The 12,450-nt window shown below is 37.0% G+C and overlaps 1 protein-coding gene across 15 annotated transcripts in view; it reads left to right on the plus strand.

Moving 5' to 3' along the window:
* Window positions 1-12,450, plus strand: part of nrxn1a (neurexin 1a) — a 226,557-nt gene that overhangs the window by 137,460 nt on the left and 76,647 nt on the right. For 7 of the 15 annotated variants that reach the window (XM_073828421.1, XM_073828411.1, XM_073828412.1 and 4 more), the window contains 6 exons: window positions 2,075-2,197; window positions 3,970-4,351; window positions 4,450-4,640; window positions 6,446-6,619; window positions 8,650-8,676; window positions 12,105-12,224. In XM_073828421.1, the coding sequence (XP_073684522.1) occupies window positions 2,075-2,197; window positions 3,970-4,351; window positions 4,450-4,640; window positions 6,446-6,619; window positions 8,650-8,676; window positions 12,105-12,224 (1,017 nt within the window). Of the gene's footprint in view, window positions 1-2,074; window positions 2,198-3,969; window positions 4,352-4,449; window positions 4,641-6,445; window positions 6,632-8,649; window positions 8,677-12,104; window positions 12,225-12,450 lie in introns of all 15 variants that reach the window. The other 8 variants (XM_073828422.1, XM_073828424.1, XM_073828423.1 and 5 more) reach the window with 2 other exon arrangements.

Raw genomic sequence — 12,450 nt, forward strand, 5'->3', positions numbered from 1 at the left:
GAGCATAAAAGACTTAAAAAAAACATTTAAAAAAATCTTACTGATCCCAAACTTTTGAGCAGCATTGTGTGTGTATATATATATATATATATACATATACACTCTTAATAATAAAGGTGCTTCATAATGCCATAGAAGAACCTTTTTGTCTAAATGGTTCCATAAAGAACCTTTAACATCTGAAGAACCTTTCAGTTTCACAAAAGGTTCTCTTTGGCGAAATAATTTTCTTCAGAGGATAAAAAGGTAAGAAAGAAATGGTTCTTTAAAGAACCTTTGACTAAATGGTTCTTTGTGGAACGAAAATTGGCTCTTCTAAGCCGTCGCTGTGAAGAACCTTTTAAAGCACCTTTATTTTTAAGAGTGTATTTGTATATATATTTGTAATTTTCCCTCACAATCTGTATGGTATTTTGCCACTTTTGACAGGATTTTTGCCCTGATCATTAGAAAATTACAGTACATAATAAAAATAGAGAAATTGAGCTGTAACACATCCATATTTTAAACTTGCCATTCGATCAAAGAGTTTGTAAAATGCCTTTAGCATTGCTGATTAGTCAGTCCCAGCAGAGCTGAATTACTGTGTCCTCGATATGAAGCTCGTCCTGCCTCAAAATGGCTGCCTGCACTTGTTTCACATGGGTATCGTTCTCAGCTGGATGAGCTAGATATGAATATATCTCATCTCTCCTGGCCGAGACGAGCGTGAGCGTGTGTTTGTGTGTCTGTGTGTGCGCGTCTGGTCTGTGTTCTCCTGCTAGCCCTGTCCTGTCAGAGCGCTCTAGCCAGCCCCTGCCCGCCTCTGTCTTATTTAACTCTGCCCTCTCTCTCCACCCTGGGAGATGAGAATCAAAGTGACCGGACACACGCAACCATCTGCCCCAGTTCCATGGCAACGAGCTGCCCTCCCAGACAGAGAGAGAGGCTTTTTGTCTTTGCTGCTTGTGAGTTTGTCTGAACACGACTTCCTAATAAAGGCATAGCAGCCCTGGACCTTTAGCTGTCTCTCCAGCTGTCCAATCACACGCTGTCACCTTTTCACATACATCCTTTTGCAGCGATGGTCAGAGGCCTAAAAAAAAAGCACATGTCATGTCTTGTATATCGCCGGAGGCTTAACGGGTACTGCCCCTTAGTGTTACCTCTCAGTGGTGGCTTTTTCTTCTTCTCAGATCTGCAAAGAATCCTTTGGGGGGCGCTGCTGCGCAGTCTGAAACCTTATGTGCTGCTGCTTTTCTTTCCTTCAGAGCTGGCTCATGGCTGGCCGATCTGGATTCATAGTAACTGAGAGCAGGGAGGGATAGAAAATCGATTGGGAGCCTGGCAGTTCTTTAATGGCAACTCTTTTTACCTGTTATCAAGTGAGATGGGCTGCAGGGGCCCCTGACAATGACACGCTGCCCTCTTAGCAGCAGTTTGACTGATTAGGAGAGAAAACGACGTGTCAAAGAGAGGCAGAGCGGCTGAAATCACAAAGCCTGCAGGCTGCTCTTCGCACGCTCTGATCATCTAGTGGAAGCTCGATTGGAGCCCGGAGGTCCAGGGGCCCCGTCGAACTCGCCGCACACGGGATAAGGGGAGGCTCTACAGGCGAGAAATTGCTTTCTCGAAAAGAGTTTACAGTCTGTAGGTTTTTGGATGTGCTTCCTAAACCACTCAGGAATTGTATGAACGTGAGACGCATATGCAGTCGAACATCTCGACTGACATCACAGATGCAGACTGTTTCCCTCAGGAAGGGCCTTTGTAAAAACAGTTACATGGCTCCATCTAGTGGCGGATGTGGGCTCATTCTGTTCACTGTTTTGCTAACAAATACATTATTTAAGCCAAGCCTGAATTCAAATCAGGGCTGTTATGTTTGTAGAGATCATGATTTAAATGTGTGAATGTGATGTGTGAGAGTGTCATTTCCTCCGCTATTTCTTCTTTTTCTCTACATGGATATCAGTCACCTCTCTACACCCCTTTTTTAGTTTATCCCGTTTCACAACCTCTTTCTTCCTCTGTCTCTCTATCACTCTCTCTCTGTCTGCTCTTTGTGTTAACCGCTGTGTGGGACATGTTATAGGTAAAGGTCCAGAGACCATATTTGCGGGCCAGAACTTGAATGACAACGAATGGCACACAGTTCGTGTTGTCAGAAGAGGCAAAAGTCTGAAGCTAATGGTGGATGACCTGCAGCCCTCTGAAGGTATGGCACATTCTCAAGGATTCTATCATCTTAAGGCTAAATTTGAAAATGAGCATTCTATGCCCTATTATGAAGTGTAGAGTACTTGAAGTTTATTGTCTCACCTTGTATGAAGATATAGCCTTTTGGATGTATAGCAGGGTTTCCATGTAAGATACTACATAAGTCTAAATATTTTGAGAATAAAGTGGAAATTTTTTGAGAATAAAGTCAAAGTTATGAGAATAAAGTCGAGTTTCAAGAAATGTTTACATAATATGTAACATCTTCCGTTCATTATTTGCAGCACATCAGCCACCCAGTAATCGCAATAATTTTGTGCTTTGTTGCTTTTAATATAACACAGCTCAGCTTTCAAACTCTGTAAATTTCATCACGAAATACAAATTATAAATGTGTTTTCCCATTTTATTTCAAATTTATTGCAGGATATAAAAGTGAAGGCATGGAAAAAAAAGAAAAAGTATTGCCGAATTTAATGAAACAATACAGCGATCTGTCACTCCACATTAAAGAGCATAAAAAACACATTATTGTAAGACATATTGTTTGTATTTTGCTATAAAACTGACAGATTTTGAAAGCTTACATTTTGGAATTTCTCCCGGTGCTCCCAATCTGCAATAGGCTAGAATATACTCTCAAAATATTATAACTTTAATCTTGTAATTGCTACAAATTAATTATCATAATTTTGACTTTATTCTTGAAATATTTTTACCTTATTCTCGAAATATTTTGACTTTATTATCGTAATATTTCTACTTTATTTTTGAAATATTTTAACTTTATTCTCGTAGTGTTTCAACTTTATTCTCGAGTTTAATCTTAGATTTTTTTTTTTTTTTTTTTGCGTGGCACTAAAACGCTGTCGTAAATTTGAAATCTTAAATCTATATATATACAGAAAGCGATCAAAATTTGTAGCAGTCAATTCAAATGCATTTCATGACTCCTTTAAAATCCCATGTAGGATAAATCGCCCATAATGTCGAGATAAATTTCAGAGACGCACCACAGAGTATCACATGGTCCTAATTATTCCCTTTAAGTAATTGCATGTACTCTTTGCTAGCGGGCTTGTGGAAGGGCCTTTGTGAAGAGATTCAATGGCTCTCTTCCAATAGCATTCCCTCAGTGCTCCTCAAGGTCAAAAACACCTTTTGCAATTTACCCACTGAATGAAACGTCATGAAAAAGGTAGTGCTTTCCCACAGTGCAGTACAATCATAGTTTTTTGCCGAACTTACTGGTGTGTATTCGACACTTTGAAATAGACTTGGTATTTCACTTAATGCTGATGCATTCGGAGGCCAAACCACTGAGGGAATACATTATACTCACATAACCTTACTGATTTTAGAGTGAAAGAACTTCCTCTTGGGAAGCTTTAAAAGAGGTTTTTAAAATATTTAAGGGCTTCTTTCTCTCCCACTGGATCGCAGAAAGATGAAGTTAACCTTTTTTCCTTCAAATTCCCTAAAATACTTCTAACATTCTTCCAACTCCTAATGCTTTCATGTTTTTCTAGTCTTCCATGTTTGTTAAAAATCTCATTTTGCTGCAGTAAGTCGGCCCATTTGGCAATACTGCGGCCCTTTCGCAGATATCGCACTTTATGTGTACATGCAACAACTTGCAATGTGTCCGTGAATTTAACAAGACTGTAAGGTTGTCCCATGCAGCATTGCATCACCCTTTTAGGACAGGGTCTGCTGTGACACTCTGCCCTTCCTGCATTAAATCTGTTTTCGATTATTCACCCTGGTAAGGTCAAATCACGGGAGACCACACGCAGCTGGAGTTCCACAATGTGGAAACGGGCATCGTTACGGAGAAGCGTTACATGCCCGCTGTGCCCTCCAACTTCATTGGACACCTGCAGGGTTTGTCCTTCAATGGCATGTCCTACATTGACCTGTGCAAGAATGGCGACATCGACTACTGCGAATTGAACGCCATGATCGGCTACAGAAGCATCGTGGCAGACCCGGTGACCTTCAAGTCTCGCTCTAGCTATGTGACCTTGCCCACCCTTCAGGCCTACTATTCCATGCACCTGTTCTTCCAGTTTAAGACCACTTCACCAGATGGGCTCATCCTGTACAACCGAGGAGATGGCAATGACTTTATAGTAGTAGAGCTGGTTAAAGGGTGAGCTCCATTGGTTTTTAATGCACTGTGTTTGATTGGAATGCATAGAACATGTGATAAATCCTTCACTAATTGTATTCGTGACTGTTTGCATGCAGATATCTCCATTATGTGTCAGACCTGGGAAATGGAGCTCATCTCATCAAAGGAAATTCCAACACACCGCTGAATGACAATCACTGGCACAATGTGATGATCTCGCGAGATACGAACAACCTCCATACTGTCAAAATAGACACCAAAATCACCACACAGACTACCATGGGAGCCAAAAACCTGGATCTGAAAGGTACTTTTGAGGTTTTCCTAATTAGAATGATTTTATATGATTATTAGAGCTTAGCAAGACACAAGTACTATATAGAATAAATTGATAATAAGGTTCCATTAGTTAATGTTAGTTAATGTATTGACTCACATGAACAAACAATCAACAATACATTATTTATTACACAACAATACAGTATTTATTAATATTTGTTAATGTTAGTTAATGAAAATACAGTCGGTTGTTAGTTCATGTTAATTCACAGTGCATGAACTAATGTTAACAATCACATTTGATTTTAATAATGCATTAGTAAATGCTGAAATTATCATTGACTAAGATTCATAAATTATGTAGAAGTAGTGTTCATTCTTAGTTCATGTTAACTAATGTAGTTAACTTATGAACCTTATTGTATATTAGTGTTACTAATAAAATAAAAATAACTTTTTTAATCAAAAAAATATATTATATGAAAGCCTGTTTCTGTCACTAAATAAAAAATAAAAAAGAGTATTTGCGACTTTTTATCTCATAATTCTGACTTTTTTCTCACATTTGTGTGATATAAACGAACAATTGCATGTTATAAAGTCATAATTGTGAGTTAATATGTAGACTTGCAAGATATAAAGTCATAATTGTGAAATATAAACTCACAATTGTGAGAAATAATTTTTTTTCTCAAAATGGCTACTTTTTCTCACAATTTTGACTTTTTTTTCTTGCAGTTGCAAGTTTGTATCTTGTAATTCTGACTTTTTTCTCAGAATGGTGAGATATAAACTCACAATTGCAAGTTATAAAGTCCAGTTCTGAGGGGAAAAAATACTGATATTTTCTCAGAATGGTTTATATCTCATAGGACTTAATAACTCGCAGTTGTCTTATAAAGTCAGAATTATGAGATATAAACTTACAATTCTGAGAAAAAAAAGTCACAATTTCAAGATTACAAACTCTCAACAGCAAGAAATAGTTTTTCTCAGAATTGCTAGTTTATATCTCTCAATTGTGACTTTTTTCTCAGAATTGTTTATATCTCGCAATTTAGATTTTATAACACGCAATTGCGAGTTTATATAATGCAATTCTGAGGGGGAAAAGGAAATTCTGTCTTAATAACTCGCAATTATGAGTTTATAACTTACAATTCTGCGAAAAAAATCTGAATTATGTGTTTGTGTCATGGAATTCTGAGAAAAAAGTCAGAATTGTGAGATAAAATGTTGCAATTACTTTTTTTGATTCAGTGTCAGAAATGGGCTTTCATATTATTGTGAAATAATATTTGTAACAAATTCATGTGATTAAAGCTGTATTTAGCCATTACACTAGACTTCAGTCACATGATCTTTCAGAATTGATTTTGTGCTGAAGAAACATTTCTTGTTAATTTTTGCAATTACTTAAAAAAAAATGAATTGATTTTTTTATATATATTTTTGTGGAAACCATTATACATTTTTTAGGATTAACTGATTAATATAATGTTTAAACGATTTGATCAATTTAATACATATTAAATAATTTCCTTAAAAAAAAAAAAAAAAAAAATATATATATATATATATATATATATATATATATATATATATATATATATACATATCAACCCAAATGTCTAAATGTAAATGTAACTCCAAATGTCTAAATGCATTCTTTACCTCACATTAACATTCACGTTGTTGTGTATTGCAACAAACAAATGAACCAGCAGGGGGCAGTGGTGTCCCCTTTCTGTGTCCATTTACATAACATGCACCCTTGATAGTTGAATTGAAAAGACATTGTCAGTCAGAGCATAATATTTCCTGTCTCTACAGGTGATTTGTATGTGGGAGGAGTGGCCAAAGAGATGTATAAGGACTTGCCAAAGCTGGTGCATTCTAAAGAGGGCTTCCAGGGCTGCTTGGCATCTGTAGACCTGAACGGCCGTTTGCCAGACCTGATGTCAGACGCACTGTCCCTTGCCGGCCAGGTGGAGAGAGGATGCGAAGGTGAGGAAAACGGTATGAATGAAACATTCACCAAGTCGGGCTAGACAAGGTCCTTCGCTTGTTGACTACAATCTCCAATCCTTGTCTCATCTCATGCACTCCTGTTCATCCTCTCTGCTTCTTGTTCTCTTCACTATCTGTTGTGTGTTCTCTTCATGCTGGGATATTTTTAACCGGTTTCATGGTTTTGTGTTCCACTGTTGGGTGTAGATTTGGGGTGAACGATATGGACATGTCTCTATTAATGTCAAGAGATCTAGAGTTTTTTCCAAGCTTTAACTTTGATGACGCTGACTATATGAGAGTAAAGAGACTGGTTACTGCAAGTAGCCTTTAGTGCTTATATTAATTAGTGAAAAAGTTAACAGTAATTCTTTTTTCTTGGAAGCTCAGAAAGATAACGATATTATAAAAGCGATTCATCAGTTTTACTAACATAGCCCATAGGACTGCTGCGAGAGCTAGCAAAAATATGCCATTTTCCGTCCTTAAAAGATGAATTGAATGCATTAAAACTAATTGCAGTGCAATCATTCCAAAAGGGAAAACTCATTTAATAGGGGCATGCAAGAAAGGGTGATATTATGCTTATTGAAAGTGCTATTTTAGATATATAACATGTAAGTAATTTTAATATTAAAACAGTAATGTCTAAGCTAATGAAGTTACAGTGCCATTCAAAAGTTGTTTGCTTTTTAAAGAAATTAATATATTAATAACTTTGATACAGAAAATTCGATTTCAAGTAAATGCTTTTCTATTGAACTTCATATTCAGCAAAGAAACCAGAAAAATGTTTTTCAAGGTTTATGCAAGAAATATTAAGCTGTGCAACTTCATTAGTAATACATTAATAACAAAATGAATGCTTTCTGAAGAATCCTATGATACTCAAGAGTAATGGCTGCTGAAATTCTATAAGAGGAATAAATAAGTTATTTTAAATTATAATATTTCACAATATTAGCTTTTTTAATGTATTTTGAATCAAAAAATGCAGCCTTTGTGAGAATAAGACACTTTCAAGAACATGAATCGAGCTAATACGTAAGAATGCATCAAATCAAAACTAAAAGACTAAAACTGAAAATAATATAACAGTACTATAATAAACCTTAATGAAAACTTATTATAGACTGCTGTTATTTTAAAATGAATCTAATTATCTTAACTACAGACTAACCGTAACTCTACAGCTAAAAGCAAACCTTTTTACATTTCCAGGAATTTTTTTTGGCAATTTTGTCTGGCAAAATGCACAACCTCTATGTGACCCTGGAACACAAAACCAGTCATGAGGGTCAATTTATGGAAATTGAGATTTATATATCTGAAAGCTAAATAAATAAGCTTTCCGTTGATGTATTGTTTGTTAGGATAAGATCATATTTGTCCGATAGACAACTATTTTAAAATCTGGAATCTGAGGGTGCAAAAAAAATTAATTCAAAAATATTAAGAAAATTGCCTTTAAATTTGTTCAAATGAAATTCTTAGCAATGCATATTACTAATCAAAAAATAAGTTTTGATATATTTACAGTGTGAAATTTACAAAATTTCCTCATGGAACATAAGCTTTACTTAGTATCCTACTTGGCATAAAAGAGAAATCGATAATTTTGAACCATACAATGTATCTTTGACTATTGCTACAAATATACCTGTGCTACTTAAGACTGGTTTTGTGGTCCATAATAACCTTCCATTATGAAAGCACATATTTATTAATAATAAAGTCATTTTGGGATCAAATTTACAGAAAGTGATCATGACTGAAAAATGTCCTTTTGTTCAAACCAAACCTATGCTACTGGTTTTATCATGTCTGTTCCTGACTGACTCTGTCTCTCGTCATCTCTAACTCCACCTTTCTTCTTCCCCGGGTCTCTGTCTGCTTTCTTTATTTCCTCTCTCTGTTCCCTTACATTTTTAACGACTTAATTTGTTATAATCACAGACATTCCAGTGCCTCTACTAACATCTTTTATATTTTGTTTTGTTTTTTCTTTTTCGTTTGGCTGACAAAAGTTGCATTGCTGAAAGCTGACTTGCAAGGTAGATAGCCATATGTGTGTCTTAACCGATGCCCCCTCTTCCCCCCCTCCAGTGTTGAGCGTCTGATGTCGTAGATCACGTTTTCCCAGCAGCCGGTCTAGTAACTCACCGTAAATACAAGCACCATCCGCACACCTTGTATTTACAGCCTCCCGGTCTTCAACTGTCTCCAAGTGTCCTGTGTCATAGTTTTTCCTCACTTGCCCGTCACCGCTCTTTTCATCGGAGCGTACATCTGTTCTGTTGTTTACTGGAGGCATGCGTCCCCCCTCCCCTCTTCCGACAGTGCCCCCCTCCACCCACTGCATGCGGTTTCAGCTCCTTCCACACCAAAATGCGACGGAAATAGTCTATAGCCTTTACCCCCCGATAAGGGCCTTAAAACTAGATGGAATTTCCCAAGCGGTTAGGGAATCTCTCCCGTGAGTTTGAAGCCAGATTACTCCGCTCAGATATATAACGCTCGGTTTGAGAGCGGCTCGTCAGGGGAGCGAGCCAACCCTCTGTTTCTCTGCCTGAGACTTTAAATGAGCTTCGCTCAGACAGATCAGGTGAGACAGGAAGAGCGCAGCTCATCTGGATCGTACCGGCGGCTGTCGTAGCGCCTCTCTCCTTTTCCCTGCCAGACTCGCTTCACTTCCGAGTCAAGTGGCCAAGCCGCAAATGTGCGACTGATTGGCCAAATGGCTGAGTGATGGAGAGGAGGGAGCGTTTGAGGGCCAGGGGCCTGTTTTACATGCCGGCTGAAGTAATGAGAGAAATGAGAACAGAAGTGTTTCCGCAGGCTGTAATATGCCTGGCCCGTCGCCCCGTCGCTTCGCTTCTGTAGACCGAACACAAAATGAGCTGTTCCAGACGGCCCCCATTTATCTTACAGCCCCGAGTCCCCAGGGAGTACTGCTGCTTTAAACCCACCTCAGCAATACTAGGAGCAGATGTTATTATCACACAGGGGCCTGTATTATTACTGCAGCCAATACACTGCGAATTACCGCCAATGCTACTCTGTCACACAGCCACTGGTGCAATGCCTCGATTGCACTTTAAAATCAAGTCACCTGTCCACATTTAATGTCTTCTTGAGTAATGAGACATTTAAAGGCACACTCAGTAATTTTTTACCTTGTTAAAAAAGTTTTAAATAGTACTTTCTGAAAATCATACTCACCTTAGACAAAGATTCAATACTAAACTCTCACAACAAAACAAAAACAAAACTTTACAGATAATTTACTCACCCTGTGTCATCCAAGATGTTCATGTCTTTCTTTCTCCAGTCGTAAAGAAATTATGTTTTTTGAGGAAAAGGGTGTTTGATCTTTTTTGCATGTTCACTTTGTAAACACTTGGTCAGTACGCCTGCAGCGATGTAGGATGATTTTGAAGTTGGAAGAGAAAATGAGATGGGAGTTTTTTGACATACACTAACTGTTTAGAACCAGAGTATAGAGTACGCATTCGCATTGCAGAGCTAGACGAGACAAGCATTTGTGGCTAAAAAGTGTATAAATAGTAATTCATTTAAGAAAATGACCAATCGTTTTGCTAGATAAGACCCTTATTTCTCGGCTGGCTCTTTGAAGCTGCATTTAAACTGCATTTTGCAAGTTCAAACACACAGGCACCATAGAAGTCCACTATATGGAGAAAATTCCTGAAATGTTTTCCTCAGAAAACATAATTTCTTTATAACTGAAGAAAGAAAGACATGAAGGGGGGTGAGTAAATCATCTGTAAATTTTTGATCTGGAAGTGAACTAATCTTTTAATGTACCTTTAAGGTAGTAATATGCATCCTTTTGGAGTAAATAAGGTGCTAAAGTGTACCAATGACAACTTTTGTACCTTTTTTTTGAGAGTGTAGCTAATTTATTTTACATGGAGCAATTCGCCTCACGGGGGCGAACATGTTGAGATTGAATAGCTTACTTCTACAGTGACAAATATCAGCAAATACAGATATTTGCTGTTTGAGTAATGCTACACTACACTACATAATTTAGATCAGAAAGGTTTTTTTAGGTTCTTTAAAGAAAATGTGAACAGTAACAGAATAATACTTTTATTCAGCAAGGGTTGATTAAAAAGTGACAGTTAAGACATTTGTAACCCTGGACCAGAAAACCAGTCATAAGGGTCAATTTGTTAGGATAGGACAATATTTGGCCGAGATACAACTATTTAAAAATCTGATATCTGAGGGTGCAAAAAATCAGAATATTAAGAAAATCACCTTTAAAGTTGTCCAAATGAAGTTATTAGCAATGCATATTACTAATCAAAAATTAAGTTTTGATATATTAGCAGTAGAAAGTTTACAAAATATCTTCATCTTTACATTATATCCTAATGATTCGGCATAAAAGAAAACTCAATAATTTTGACCCATACAGTGTGTTGTTGGATATTACTACAAATATACCTGTGCTACTTAAGACTGGTTTTGTGGTCCAGGGTCACATTTATATTTATCAAAGAGTCATCAGTATTAATAATATTAACAATATTAAGCATAATTCCAATGTACTTCAGCACCAAATTAGCATGTTAAAATGATTTATAAAGGCGATGTGTGATGCTGAAGACCTGAGTAACGGCTGCAAAAAAAATTCTGCGTTGCCATCACAGGAATAAATTAGATTTTAAAATGTATTTAAATAGAAAATGGTTATTTTAAATGTTTATATTTTTTACTTTTTTTGATTTAAAAAATGCAGTTTTGGTAAGCATAAGAGACTCCAAAAACATTAAAAATCACACTGACCCCAAATTTGGAGGAGAAGTGCACATCAAAACCACTAGGTGTCAGTGAAAGTCTAAAGGACATCCAAATATGTCTACTTGCTTATTAATATAGCATATGAAAAGCAGTATGTCAAATGAGTAGTATGTCCAAAAATGTAGTATTCATGAATATAGTCATGAAGTAATTTTTTCATAACAGTGCAATCAAACTCAAACAGTGCTTAATGTTGGATGCAGTCTTATTAACCAACACAACATAAAAAAAATAAAAAAATGACTGAGTGTTCCTTACAAGCTCTAGGTTTCTTTATTTAGTGATCCCCAGTGTTCATGAATCTAAGATAATAACAGAATACAAGCTAAAATAAGCACACTTATTATGCTATATGAAATCATACTGAAATGGAAAAGATTTGTGTTTCCTTTTTCCTGAAATTTGAATGTAAAATGAGAAAGATGAATATTTAGCTAAACAGAAGATTTTGTTCCTCACTGGTAGTTGGTTTTTCATCTAGGGGAGTGAGCAGATGGGACGGTTCTGTGTGGCTGTTTCTGCTGCAATAAAAGCTTTTCACTAGTCTGGATTTTTATGTTGTAAGGGGCCCATGAATTTATATACCCTTCTCTTTTCTGTCTGTTTGTTTCTCTCTCTCTCTACACTACTCTGTCATCGGTCTCTTCAGGCCCCAGCACTACCTGTCAAGAGGATTCCTGCTCCAATCAGGGCGTGTGTCTGCAGCAGTGGGAGGGGTTCAGTTGCGACTGCAGCATGACATCATTTGGAGGACCGCTCTGCAATGACCGTGAGTCTATCACCTCTCCTTCTTTACAGCTGCTGTAGGAAAACCCAGCACACTGATCCAGAACCACCTAAATTGGTTTGACAATGGGTGAGAGCACGTCTCGCGCTGGTATTATTTATGGTGTTTTTAAAACATCAGCCAGACTGTGAAAAATAAACAGACCCATTTGTATTCAGAACTCACAGTACTTCACAATTCAAGGACTGAGATAAAAATATAAGATTCC

Source organism: Garra rufa, chromosome 22 (assembly GCF_049309525.1).
Source record: "Garra rufa chromosome 22, GarRuf1.0, whole genome shotgun sequence".
In the NCBI taxonomy this organism is placed as follows: Eukaryota; Metazoa; Chordata; class Actinopteri; order Cypriniformes; family Cyprinidae; genus Garra; species Garra rufa.